Genomic DNA, 14691 nt, shown 5'->3' with positions numbered 1-14691 from the left:
TCCCTATCCCCATGGGAGCTTATTTTCCTGGCCCGGAGAGTTCTTTTCCTGTCCCTGCTCCATTCCTGCAAGTTGCTACCTCATCTGCACAAGCCTCAAACACTTTATAATCATAAATATTCAAGGTTTGTATAGTTAAAGCAGAGCTTACAGGAATGGGGCAGGGGCAGGGAAATTGAGTTCCTGATAAAGGCCTGGTTCTTCTGGCCCAGATTGCTGATGTCGAGCAGTATGTTGAGACATATGGGAAGTGTATTATGAGAAAGACATTGTCTACTCGAGCTGCACATCTAATGCACATGACCAGCAATGGACCACTAGACCTAGTGTGTATCATATATGAAAAATTATGACTGAAACACTGGTAATATTTTGGTGGTATGCTCAAACCTACCCTACTAAAAATCAGCAGACACAGTTGCAAAAGTGTTATGGAAGAAATTTTTTGTACACTACGGATTTCCCAACAGGAAGAGATTTTGAAAGCTGGTTAAGAGAAATGTACAGTTTGTCACCCACAGGGAGATCCGTAACTTTGTTAAACATGTTGGGTACTTAAGACCCAAAGCAGAAACAAGAGTGGAGTCAACATATAAGCAGATTGGTACCTGCTTACAACTACAAAAAGTTTCAAGCTTATTCAAATTCTGATATGCCACTTATCATATGTCTAAGCGGTTTATAATAAAAATAAATTTAAAAAAATTAAAATACAATTCTGGGGGAAAAAAGAGAAGAAGTGCGATATTTTAAAAGAAAAGGATACAAAGGTATAGCCTAAAGGGAGGGGGAGATATGTTTAAAATTATTCAGACTTAACTAAGTTTTGTAAATGCGTTAATAAATTTTTTTTTTTTTCCTAAGAAGCTATAATCTTCATTTTATTAGTGTGCCACTTTTTGGCATATAGTTTTTTGTTATAAGGACTTGAATGGGAGAGAAATTCAAACTAAATTTACTGAGAAAATTTTTTTTGTCAATAAGAACGTTGGACAAACGTTCTTATTGACGTTTTTATCCACTTTGGGATGTTTCAAAGGGAAAACATTTCAAATTCTGGTATTATCTCAGTGATAACAACAAAAAGTCTCTACTTCTAGATTTTATGAAGTAACAAAATGCTGTAAATATGCTATGTGGAGACTTGAAGTTCCTGACAAATGGTTGTTAAGGAAACCCCAATTTTGGGTGACACCCTCCTCCCCTTCCTCTTTGGGACTTAGAGCATTATTTCCTCTAAAAAAGGATTTATTTTCTTGAATATAATAACTCCTTTTAAGGCATCCATATTTAGGGAGGAATTCATTAAGCTGTGTTAGGACCTTAAGTTGTTTTATTTGGCTCTTAATGTGACTTGACTAAAATTACCGCAACAATATTTAAGTTGTTGCAGGTTACACAATAATGAGATACAAAACACACACACAACTTACAGTGATACATTGCAAGCTTTTAGCTGATGTTATTTTTCCACCCAGTAGCGTTAGGCCGCAAAGCTGCAGCCAATGATTCCAGTCCCCATGTGCAAAGGGCCCTCCCTTTTAGCTGCTCCTGACAACATCCTCCCTCCCAATCCCAGCCGTCCTCCACTCCAGCAGCATCTTTCAATCCAGAAGGTTCTCCCTGCCTCCAGGACCCTTTATCTGGTAGTTCAGTGAGCCTCCTTTGTTCCTGCCTAGCAACCACTCATAAAGGCCTTGAAGCCCCCTCTGGAGGCACAGGGGCCTTGTGGATTGAAAGATGTTGTGTGTGAAGGGGGGGGGTGGCATTATATGCAGCCCTGCGGGCCCATGTAGGTGAGACCATGGCTTTAAGGCCCAATATCTCTAGGCACATAGAATAGGGTTGCTTGTGAGGTGACTTACATCACAGGATTCAGCAACCTACAGTACTAGGATCTTGCAGGTTACTGAATCTATGAGGAATCAAGGTACAGTAAAAGGCAATGATGAATTCTCCTCTTAGATTCTTAAGTCTCGTATCATATGAGCTTTGGTGCAGATAGCACACTGTTTTGATTGCCTTTCTCTCAACCACCTACAACGCCTCTGGATTAGGTTGTGCCAAACAAAATATTGTTTGCATAGTGCCCACCTGGGAGATACCATCTTCTCCTTTCTACATGGGAAGTTATGAGTTACACTCCAGGCAAGGACAGTTTTCTGGAGACATTTCTTTTGATGCTCCTTTAAAAGATTCAATCGTTTTGAAAATGTGGTCCCAAAGATTCAAGTGAAGGTGATAAGCTGTTTCAAATGAGTTGCAGATGTACCAATTCACATTTTCTCTTCTGAGGTAAGAGATGGTTGATTTTCTCTTTTCTTGCAGGGTGAAGCAAGTAATGTGGGCTTTGAAGAGCAGCGCAGCAAGTGCAATACCTCAAGAGAGAGTAAGTAGTTTTTAGCGTCCAAAATACAATGGGGTGGGGAAGCCAACTGGAAAAAGTCCAGCTCAAAAGAAATTTGGCGGCTCACTGGTGTTTATTCCTCTCTTGATTTCTCTCTAAGGGCCCAGTGCCAGATTTTCTGGAACCCAAGTCACACCCCCTCCACCTGTTTTCTTGTTGGGAGGGCATCTGCGCATGCACTGGTGTGACTAGATGCTGTCCTGCCGTCGCTCGTACCTGGACAAAGTGCCAGGGTTTGAAAAGCTGTCCGGATACCCGACATGTCCAGGGAAATCCGGACGTCTCGTAACCCTAGCAAGAGCACAACGAAACCCCAAATGTCCAGAGCAAATGGGATACAAAGTTTCTACCTGCTAGGAAAGCAGAAGCAAAGGGGAGGAATGTGACTTTGAAACTCTTGTGTCCATGTGCCAAGAGCACCTTTGTACCCTTCCCCTGCTCCAGTTTAAATTCTCAAGAGGCAGCAACGCCCGCCGTCAGCCCTGGCTTTTTTCAGACTTGTAGACATCCTTTTTTTTCCACTGTCGGCACTTTCCTTGTCAGCAGCAACAGATGAATCCAGAGACGACTAGGTCATGACTATCCACCAGCAGTCAGAGATAGAGAACACCCTGAGCTCTATCATATATAGCAGTGTTTTTCAACTGCCAGTCCATGCAGGGCTGGCATGTGCCTCGTCCCGAGGAGATTCGGGGGGGGGGGGGGCAATGAGCTGGGACCCATGTGTCTCCCTCCCTCCTGTGCATCAGCCGATGTTTTGCTTTTCTCTTCCCAGCCTCTAGACCACAGGTGTCAGATTCAAGGCCCACGCAGTGCGATGCAGCTTTTCATTGCCGCCCCCGGTGTTACCTTTTGGTCAGTTCCCTGTTCCTCACTGCCGCAGTGCACAAAGCCACAGGCGGCGGCTCCTATGTGCATGCTGCGCCTGATCCGGAAGCCTTCCCTCTGACATTGTGCACTGCGGCAGTGAGGAAGAGTCTTGAATGTTAGGGTTTCGTTTGCACTTTGAGTTTTTGGTCCCGTATTTGCATAGGGGTTATCTGTGTTCTGGTAGGAATGAATGGCATTGTAAATTGGAAGTAGGGACGTTAGATCATTTAATTTTTTTCTGTCCATGTGTAAACGCATTTTGGAATTCAATTTGGCCCCAAATTAATAAGTTACTAGAAAATTATGTTGGACTCTCATATGACACCATATTATTTGGCACTGCAATGAGAACTAAGAGTCCAATCTCAGCAAATAATAACAAACTATTATTAATATTGACAGGAGTCGCCATGCAACAAATTACTCAAAACTGGAAAGATTATACCAAATTAAATTATACGTTTTGGTGGAATTCTGTCTGTTATATTTATAAAATGGAAAAAATATTAGCGTTACAACAAGGGAATCTTCTTAATTTCAAGAAAATTTGGCAACCATTGACCAATTATTCTAATGATTAGATTTCTTAGCACATTGATAAAAATTTTATATGAATGGGGTGGGATTTGATTAATAATTGGAAAAATGTTATATAAAAAAGGGATGGGAAATATATTTATATGTTAATGTATAATCTTTATCATAATATATTTTAAAACATATGACTTATTAATGATAGTATACTATATATGTAATAATTAATTATATTTAATATGATTCAGATGCTGTAAGAATGGAAAATCTATAAATAAAAATTTAAAAAAAAAAGAAAACCAGGAATGAATGTTGAGAAGCATACAATGTGGTTAACCATTATCTGTTGTTAATAAGATTATATTGTGAGTATATATGAAAAGTGAATGGAAAAAATAGTGTTACAATTAGTGCTATTATGGGGGCGGAGATGGGCGGGGTCTTGGCCACGATTTAGCCTGTGTTTTGGATTTCGGCCTGTTAATGTGATTGAGTTTGACACTCCTGCTCCTCCCCTCCCTGCAGCAGTGCCAGTAGCGTCAGAGCAGTGATTCACTGTGGCAGCCTTGGGGCTTTTGCTGAGTCACAGCCTGCCTCTGATGATGCAACTTCCTCTGCCTTCTTCAGAGGCAGGCACGACCAATTAAAGAATCCAAGGCTGCCTAAGTGAATCGTTGTGCTGACGCTACTGACACTGCTGAGGCAAGTTAAAACACTGAGCTGCTGCTAGTCCGGATAAGGGAAGGTGCTGGTGCTACTGGTTGGAAGTGGAAAGGGGAGATGTTGCTGGTAAGGTGAAAGGGGGAATGAGAGCTAGAGCTGGTTGGGTGGAAGAGGGCACTGCTTCTGCAGGTCAGGGGAGTTGCCACACTGGACTGGAAATGGAGGATAGTGAAGGGGGAGCTGCTGCTGGACCTGGAGGGAGGGCAGTGGAGAAGGGGGCAGAGAGAGTGAATTGGTGGACGGAGGGAGAGCAAGGAAGGCATACAAGCCATAGGGTGGGGGGCCAGAGAAGAGATGCTGTGCGTAGAGAATAGGAACCAACTCAGAGGGGGAATGCTGGATGGAGAAGGGATGGGGGGATACAAGGGAATACTGATCACAAGGACGCATGATGTGTAGGAGACTGAAATAGTGTCAATTACTGTAAATTTAAATTGTTATTTAATTAATAAATAAAAATACTATCTCCGTTGGTTTTTATTTCAGTCTTAGTAGTTTGCCGGTCCACAAGATAATTCTTTTATTTCCACCGGTCCATAGGTCTAAAAAGGTTGAAGAACACTGCTATATAGGACGGTATCTCTCACAAGTTCCTGCTTTTCGTGGCTACTTTGCTTCTCTTCTGAGTTTCTTCAGTGAAGCTGGGGGTGTTTAGGCTAAACGGTGTCTACTTTAGGGGGTACACCTGGTGATGCCTGATCCCTCCTCACAAAAAAAAGAGAGGGGACACTTTTTGGCTACCACAAAAGGTTTCTGGTCTGGCAGCCTTTTACAATGGTTTCCTTTCTATCTCGGCTGGGAAGTGAAGAGCAAGAGCAGTGCACGGTTCAGGATATCGCTCCGGGTCAGAGACTTCAGATTTGCTGGTGGTGGGGGGGGCCATTGGGTTCCTGTGCAGTTTAAACTTCTCCCCGCACTTTTATGGCTGGCGTTACTTCTGGTCTCTGTTCTTGAGCAGTCATTTGCCGCTCATTTGGCATTTCTGCATCTAATTATACTGCCTGACTGTCCTTTCCCTAAGTGGTGATTTTAGTCACAGTGGGTTTGAAAAGCGGATCTGGAGGAAAAGAAGAGTGATTTTTGAGTTTTCGATTGTCTTTGTGAATAGGCTGGATCATGTCTTTTTCTTCACAGCATAAGCTTTCCGATCTATATGTCTGCTACACTTTACTTGAACCTCAGCCGCAGGAGCTTGAGCACTGCCAGTATTGAACAAATGTCTTCACTTTGGTTTCGATAATTGTGTACTGTTGGCTCCCTCTCATTTTTCTGCCTAAGAAACCCATTTTGTGCGCATGTTTTCCACTTCAACTCAGCTAGTGCAGCGTAGCCTATTTTCATTGGAAAACAAAAGGTGTGCGCAGTTGCTTGGCATGTGTGCTCCCTTCCTGACCCGTGTGTCGCTAAGAAGTAGCACTGGTTCATATTATCTCTGCAAGAATCCGTTGTATGTTTTATGTGGGTATCTATTGTCTGAATTTTAGCTGTCAGTTTGCAAGTCCAGCCCTTTGAATAATCAGCCTCAAGTTTCCTCACGCCATGTTGGTAGCGTCCTGTGGCCCAAGACGGTGCTGTTATGCATTTGTCTAGCTTTTATGCCACCTTCCTCGGTTTACAGCTTTCTTAGCCTTTACGTTGGAGGTTAACTTTGCTTGCTGTATCCTGTCTCCTGACACAGACACCAAAGCTTTTTTCTTGAATCATATTGTAACATGCAACCAGACTGTAGAGCAGTGTATCACAAACTGTGTGCCGCCCGAGATTCCAGGTGTGCCAGAGGCGTCAGCACATCCTGTAGGCAGTCAGCTGGCACCAGTGCCTCTTCCCGCCTTGAACAGAATGACACTGACCTGTCTGTGTTGCTGGAGACATACAAAATGGTGCAGACTCAAACTTACTGTAAGTCTACAAAATGGCTGAGCATTTCTCAAGAAACTATTATTTACAAGGAAAACAAAACTTTACAGGACTGGACATAGGCAACATGTCCTTGGCTCTCAGCCCCAAAAGAGTAGACAGACGGCTTTCAGCTGCGCTTGAACGAAGAAGAGGTAGAGGAAGAACATAACATAACATAAAACTCATTAAGTTCTATGCAGTTCACAAAGACTAGTAATACAAATGAATAAACATCCGATATCTAACTTCCGAAAGATTCCCTAAAAAGATACGTCTTTAAGGCACGTTGGAATTGCTGATACGAAATTGGGAATGTGAATATATGAGTTAAATTCCTAGTCCATGAGGCTGCCTGAAATTTCTTATATTGACATCCCTTTACAGAAGGGAATGAAAATAATGAGTGAGATTTTCTAGAATGTTTAGAGTTTGTAATGATAAAAGATTCTATAAGATACTCGGGAATACAGCCGAGATTAAATTTAACCCGTGCCTCAACTGGAAGTCAGTGACATGATCATACTTCTTTAAGTTGAAAATCAATCTGACTGCTGCATTCTGAATTATGCGCCGGGTTTGGGATAAAGAAATCAGGTGATCCTCTAGTGAGGTCATGAAAAGTAAGAATGTGGAGAATGCAGGTTGGACTCTCAGGGACATTCTTTACACTGCTAGATGCCGGCACTGTCATGTCGTAAATTTCTCTCCTATGTGCTAATTTGATTTTATGCTGAGAACCTTTTTTTATGATTACTTAATATGCTGTTTACTTGCTAAGAGTATAATCCTGTAGAAATAAAATATCAGCATTATTCTAAGGCACATAATGCGTGGCATAGTCATTCTCTCTTAGATCGAGAGGTAAGTGAAGGGGCCTAGAAGCGGGCTCTTTCAGTCTCTTTCCTTCCAGCACCCCCATCTGGAGGGCCTTCGTGCATGCGCAGACATCAACGTGATGACATCACATGTGCATGACATGGCGTCGACGTCCACGCAATTTCGGATGCTTTGAGCCGCAACCACCACGGCTTTCCAAAGTTTGCTCTAGAGTTTAGTGCATAAGTTCTTTTTTGTTCACATGTCTCATATTCTTCCTCTGGGGGTGCATGGCATTGCTCTGTGGCTCCTGCACCCTCAGTCTTCTCCATTTGTCCTTTGGGAGAATCGACTATGTTCTTAGGTGATGATTCCCTTCTGGAGGTGGGGGGAGCCCACCATCCCCTTATGGCGATTGTAGGCAATTCCATTTCTGGATGATGGGAACGGCTCCATCATGGGTTGGGGAAATGCTGTTCTCTACCTAGCTGTGGAGTGCAATTTTGTCTTTGGGGATTGAGCAGTATCCCATTTTGGCCTGTAGGATGCTCTGCTGTTTCTGTCTCGTAGAACTGGCTGTTCTTCTAGGGGTGAGACATGACTTTCTCTTCATTCTCTTGGGTAGCTCTGTTATTGGATATAGAGTGAGCTTTCGTGCGGGGCTTGGTCATGACTTCATCTCTGGAAGTTGGGCACTCCTTCTTTGAGCCTCAGACATGGTCTCATCTTTGCATATGGCACTCTGCATCTCTGATTCTCGAGCATAGTTTAATCTCTGGATATAGAGTAACATATTTGGCTCTCAAGCTTCACTCCTGTGGATGTAGAGAGCGTTTTTCCATTTCTGGCTATAGAGCGGGTGCTCTTTGAACATTGGCTCCATTGCTAGCTGTGGAGCAAGCGCACTGTACAGCATGGTTCTGCCCTTGGATGTAGGTTGCATCTTCTGGTAGTGTAATTCAGCATCATCGCATTGTCTCCATCTCATAGAAACATAAAAAGATGACGGCAGAAAAGGGCTACAGCCTACCAAGTCTGCCCACTCTACTGACCCATCCCATCAAGTCTGAGTGCCTTACTAGGCCTCTGTAGGGATCCTACATAGATGTCCCATTTGTTCTTAAAGTCAAGCACGCTGATGGCCTTGGCCACCTGCTCTGGAAGCTCGTTTCAGTGACCCACCACTCTTTCCGTGAAGAAATACTTCCTGGTGTCACCCTTAAATTTCCCTCCTCTGAGTTTGAGCGGATGCCCTCTTGTGGCCGAGGGTCCCTTGAGTAGGAAGATGTCATCTTCCACCTCGACACGACCTGTGATGTATTTAAACGTCTCAATCATGTCCCCTCTCTCCCTGTGTTCCTCCAGAGTGTAGAGCTGCAATTTGTTCAGTCTCTCTTCATACGAGAGGCCCTTAAGCCCCGAGATATTCCTAGTGGCCATCCGCTGAACCGACTCGACTCTAAGCACATCTTTGCGGTAATGTGGCCTCCAGAACTGCCCACAGTACTCCAGATGAGGTCTCACCATGGTTCTGTACAGTGGCATTATGACCTCAGGCTTCCTGCTGACGAAACTTCTATTGATACATCCCATCATTTGTCTTGCCTTGGATGATGCTTTCTCTACCTGTTTTGCAGCCTTCATGTCTGCACTGATGATCACTCCCAAGTCTCGTTCTACTGTCGTCCTAGCTAATTTTCTCCATTTAAGGTGTAAGTTTTGCACGGATTTCTGCTACCAAGGTGCATGACCTTACATTTCTTAGCGTTGAAGCCCAGCTGCCATGTCGAGGACCAGCTCTCCAACGCAAGCAGGTCCTTCGTCATACAATCCTGCAAATTACTTTCCCTTACTGTATTGCATATTTTGGCGTCATCGGCGAATAATGTTACTTTACCCTGAAGCCCTCGTGTCAAGTCCCTTATGAATATGTTAAAAAGCAGAGGACCCAGGACTGAGCCCTGTGGCACTCCGCTGGTCACTTCCGATGTTTCGGAGAAGGTGCCGTTGACCACCACCCTCTGAAGTCTACCACTCAGCCAATCATTGACCCATGTAGTTAGTGTCTCACCTAACCCCATTGATTTCATCTTGTTTAGAAGCCTGCGGTGTGGGACACTGTCAAAAGCTTTACTAAAATCCAAGTACACTATGTCCAGAGACTCCCCAGAGTCCAACTTCCTTGTTACCCAATCAAAGAAGCCGATGAGATTGGATTGGCATGACCTACCCCTAGTGAATCCATGTTGATTGGGATCCCTCAGATTCCCCTCCTCCAAGATCATGTCTAACTTACGTTTAAGTAGTGTTTCCATGAGTTTACACACTATCGATGTGAGACTTACCGGTCTGAAATTTGCAGCCTCTGCTCTGCAACCCTTTTTGTGCAGAGGAACGACGTTAGCTGTTTTCCAGTCCAGGGGGACTCTCACTGTACGTAGGGAGAGATTGAAGAGCATGGCTAGTGGTTCCGCCAGGACACCACACAGCTCTCTGAGCACTCTTGGGTGCAATTTGTCTGGTCCCATGGCTTTGCTCACCATGAGTCTTGCCAGTTCGCTGTAAATGTCAGCTGGTGTGAACTCAAAATTCTGAAATGGGTCTTCTGCGTTTGGTTTTGCTTCCAGCTGAGGTCCGTGTCGCAGGTAAAGACTGAGCAGAAGTATTCATTCAGTAGTTTGGCTTTGTCGGAGTCTGCTTCTACAAAATTCCCATACGGTGTTCTAAGGCGTACTATTCCGCTGGTGTTCTTTTTCCTATCACTAATATACCTGAAGAAGTGGATTGTGATTCCGTCTTGACTGTGTTGCAGGCCTCCATCTTTGGATATAGAACTCAACTTCTCAAGGATGCACTGCAAGGCTCCATTTTGGGCTGTTGGGCACAACTCCACTTGGCAGTCCATGCTGACCCCATCTCTGGCTGTGGGGCTTGGTGCCACTTGACAGTCCAGGCTGACCCCATCTTATAGCTGTGAAGTGCAGCTTCACTTGGCAGTCCAAGTTGATCTCTTCTCTGGCTGTGGAATGTGGCTGCACCTGGCAGTACAGCTTGACTATGGTGCAACCTGTCCATTCGGCATAGCTCCATTTCTGAATGTAGAGCAGAACTCTACCTAGCAGTATTGCATAGCTCTGTCTCTAGATGCAGAGCATGGCTTCACCTGGCTGTTCAGTATATCTCTAGCTCTAGGTGCATAGAGCTATTCCACATGGATCCACCTCTGGAAGTAGGGAGTGTCTCCTCCTTGCTGTTCAGCATTAATCCTTTCTGTATTTTGGGTGCAGTTCCTGGATGTTCAGCATAGCTCCATCTCTAGATTTAGAATGCTGCTCCTCTTGACTGGTGCAGCTTCACCTTTCTGTTTGGTATGGCTCCATCTCTGAATATGGAGTGTGGCTTCATCACTGGAAGTACATTGTGGATCTATTTGACTATAGGGCATGGCTCCATTGTAGAGCACAGCTCGGTCTCTGGCTGTCGAGCATAACCTTGTTTTGAGCTGCCATGTACAGTTCCATTTCCAGCATCAAGCGCAACCCCTTGTTTGGCTATTGGGCACAGCCCCATCTCTCAGATGCACATTCTTCATTCCATCCCTAGGGGAGTGTGCACAGCTTTTTCCATGATGTCTGGGTAGGCTTTGGACGCTGCTTGTCCTGTGCATCATGGAGTGCGCTTCCTTGTCATCTCTGGCAGCTCAGGTTCAGTTTGTTCCACACTGAACTTTGGTAGGCTTGTCCTAGCGGTTCAGTTCTTTACATAGAGTGAGGCAGGTCTCTCTCTTTGGAGCCTGGCACATAGTTTCAAGTCATTTCTTCATTGGGCAAATGGTTCTGTGATGTTTCTTGGAGATGCCAATTCCACTTTGGCCTATTTTTCAGTTCCTTGGGGGACCCCGGACTGCTTGGCTTAGTGTCTCTTTCTGAGAAGAGGGAAGAGGACATTCTCTTTCTGAGAGGACAAGACATATCTTTGGGTAAGTATACATTATTTTGCTTTGATAGGTTTGGAGAGAAAAGCTCAATTGTAGGTTCCCTTCTATAGACAGAAACGATCTTAAAAGTGCAAACTTTACTTAGCTAGTCTCCATAGGATAATAGCCTTTTATAGTTCTACAGTTTTGTAAGCTTCATCCTGCTGCTAGAGAGAGTTTCTGGCAGGCAGAGCAGGGTCTGGCTTAGTCTCCATTCCCTCCCTCTCATCTTCCCCTCTCCTACCCACCCCTAGCTCATTTCTATACTTATAGTCTTAATTTATTGTCAGTTATTCTAAATAGGACAACAGGAGAGCTCTTCATATTTCATTACTTGTAAAGAATCAAACAGTAAATAAACATTCAATATAACCCTAAGACTATCTAAGAAACAATAAAGCAAGGCTCTCTATACTAGTCTAATATATTCCTAGTAGATTAATAAGGTTAATTAATTAATCAGCTCAATAATAAGATGCAGCAAGAGGGTTTCTAACCAGTCTTTTGCATTGAGTGTCGCATGTATGATTTTCTCCCAGTTGGCAAGAAGTTATATGTGTGTGCTCGCTGCAAAGAGCTCCTATCTCTCAAGTGAACGAGTTCGTTCCCTTAAGGCTAGAGTAGCAGACTTGGAGGAGCTAAGGGAGCTAAGGGAGACAGAAGCTGTGGAACCACGGGGTGGGAGGGGATGTGCACAGATGGATCGAGCACTGGTTGTCGGGTAGACTGCAGAGGGTCGGAGTAAAGGGACAATACTCTGACTGGCGGGGAGTCACGAGCGGTGTGCCACAGGGATCGGTGCTGGGGCCGTTACTCTTCAACATATTTATCAATGACCTGGAAAAGGAGGCAAAGTGCGAGGTTATAAAATTTGCAGACGACACCAAACTGTGCGGCAGAGTTAGATCCAGGGAGGAGTGTGAGGACCTGCAAAGGGACCTGGACAAGCTGGAAGACTAGGCAAACAAATGGCAAATGCGCTTTAACGTGGAAAAATGCAAGGTCATGCATATAGGGAAAAAGAACCCGTTGTTCAACTACAAATTGGGGGGGAGATTGCTGGGAGACAGCAGTCTAGAGAGAGACTTGGGTGTGCTGGTGGATGCATCAATGAAGCCATCTGCGCAGTGCGCAGCAGCCTCGAAAAAAGCCAACAGGATGCTGGGCATCATAAAGAGGGGCATAACAACCAGGACGCGGGAAGTCATCATGCCATTGTATCGAGCGATGGTGCGTCCACATCTGGAATACTGCGTTCAATATTGGTCGCCGTACCTCAAGAAGGACATGGCAGTACTTGAGAGAGTCCAAAGAAGAGCAACGAAACTGGTAAGAGGGCTGGAACACTGCCCATATGCCGAGAGGTTGGATAGGCTGGGGCTCTTCTCTCTGGAAAAAAGGAGGCTCAGGGGAGATATGATAGAGACCTTCAGGATCATGAGGGGCATAGAGAGGGTGGATAGGGACAGATTCTTCAGGCTGAAAGGGAAAACAGGTACGAGGGGGCATTCGGAGAAACTGAAGGGAGATAGGTTCAAAACAAATGCAAGGAAGTTTTTTTTCACCCAAAGGGTCGTGGACACCTGGAATGCGCTACCGGAGGAAGTGATTAGGCAGAGTACGGTACAGGGATTCAAACAGGGATTGGACGGATTCCTGAGGGATAAAGGGATCGTGGGATACTGAGAGAGGTGCTGGGATGTAACAAAGGTATAGAAAGCTAACCAGGAAATAAGTATAGAAACCCAACCAGGTCGTGCATGTGCAAAACCGGAGGGTTAGGACTTCGATGGGAAGATAGGACTCAATGGGAAACCAAGGTGGCAAGGGGGCCCCTTCTAGTGATTCAGACAGGTCGTGACCTGTTTGGGCCGCCGCGGGAGCGGACTGCTGGGCAGGATGGACCTATGGTCTGACCCGGCGGAGGCACTGCTTATGTTATGTTCTTATATAGAGGTGACCTACAGGGATGTTGTAGAGAAGTCTCATCTCCACTCTGGTAGCCCCTAATCTGCTGTGGAGGACAGAGGTCTCCTAGAAGGAGCGCATCACTCTGATGAAGTAGGAAATAATCCTGTAGTTATTACATTACATTAGTGATTTCTATTCCGCTTGTGCCTTGCGGTTCTAACTTGTCCACTACGGGATGCAATATCCTCTCGCACCAAGGATGTTGTGCTTCTCCCCAGGAGGGAAGGGTTAGGACAGCAGTTGTAGTTGGTGATTCGATCATTAGACATGTAGATAGCTGGGTGGCTGGTGGGTGTGAGGATTGCCTGGTCACTTGCCTGCGTGGTGCAAAGGTCTCACGTGTCACATAGATAGGATTTTAGATAGTGCTGGTAAGGAGCCAGGTGTCTTGGTACATGTAGGTACCAATAGGAAATGTGGGAGGGAAGTTCTGGAAGCTAAATTTAGGCTCTTAGGTGGAAAGCTGAGATCCAGATCTTCCAGGGTTGCATTTTCAGAAATGCTCCCAGTTCCACGCACAGGACCCAAGAGGCAGGTAGAGCTCCGAAGTCTCAATGCGTGGTTGAGCAAATGGTGCAAGGATGAGGGATTTAGATTTGTTAGGAACTGGGCAACCTTCTGGGAAAGGGGGAGCTTGTTCTGAAAGGATGGACTCCACCTTAACTGAGATGGAACCAGGCTGCTGGCGCTAACATTTAAAAAGGAGATAGAGCAGCTTTTAAACTAAGATGTGGGGGAAAGCTGACAGTCGCCCGGGAGCGGATGGTTCGGTGTGAGGTATCCTTGGAGGATATTATTGAAACAGGATATTTAGGGAGTCCCGGTAGAGAGGTTCCAATAATGGTGATAGAAAGCCAGGAGGAAGGCAGAGTAAAAGACTCAAATTTTCCCTGTCTTCTCAGCAGACTGTAGTTGCAAGGAAAATACACAATTTGAAGTGTCTCTATACAAATGTTAGAAGCCTAAAAAATAAAATAGGAAAGTTATAGTATATAGCACTGAATGATGAGATAGATATAATAGGCATCTCAGAGACCTGGTCGAAGGAGGACAATCAATGGGACACTGTGTTACCTGGGTACAAATTATATCGCAAGGATAAAGTAGATCAAATTGGAAGTGGGGGGGAGGAGGGGGGGAGAAGTTGTGCTATATGTTAAAGAGGGAATTGAATCAAATCAAATAAACATTCTGTATGACATAGATAGCAGTGTGGAATCCTTATGGATAGAAATTCCATGCGTGAAGGGAAGGAATATAAAAGTTGGGTTATACTACCGTGCCCCGGGACAAAATGAGCAGAAAGATGAAGAAATGTTTTCAGAGATTAGGAAAACTGGAGAAATGTGCAACACTATAATAATGGGTGATTTCAATTGCCCCAACATTGACTGGTTAAATATTACATCAGGGAGTGCTAGGGAGGTAAAATTCCTAGATGTCATAAATGACTGGTCCGGGAACCGACAAGAGGGGGAGCTATTTTGATTTGGTC

At 44.7% G+C, this 14691-nt stretch overlaps 1 protein-coding gene across 1 annotated transcript in view; it reads left to right on the top strand.

Moving 5' to 3' along the window:
* Window positions 1-14691, top strand: part of LOC117351395 (RNA-binding protein 6-like) — a 109309-nt gene that overhangs the window by 70492 nt on the left and 24126 nt on the right. The window contains exon 7 of the mRNA XM_033926625.1: window positions 2329-2389. Within this exon, the coding sequence (XP_033782516.1) occupies window positions 2329-2389 (61 nt within the window). The remainder of the gene's footprint in view (window positions 1-2328; window positions 2390-14691) is intronic.

The sequence above is a fragment of the Geotrypetes seraphini genome, chromosome 17 (assembly GCF_902459505.1).
Source record: "Geotrypetes seraphini chromosome 17, aGeoSer1.1, whole genome shotgun sequence".
In the NCBI taxonomy this organism is placed as follows: domain Eukaryota; kingdom Metazoa; phylum Chordata; class Amphibia; order Gymnophiona; family Dermophiidae; genus Geotrypetes; species Geotrypetes seraphini.
Note: the sequence above shows the minus strand (reverse complement) of the source record. Positions and strands in the feature narration are given on the sequence as shown.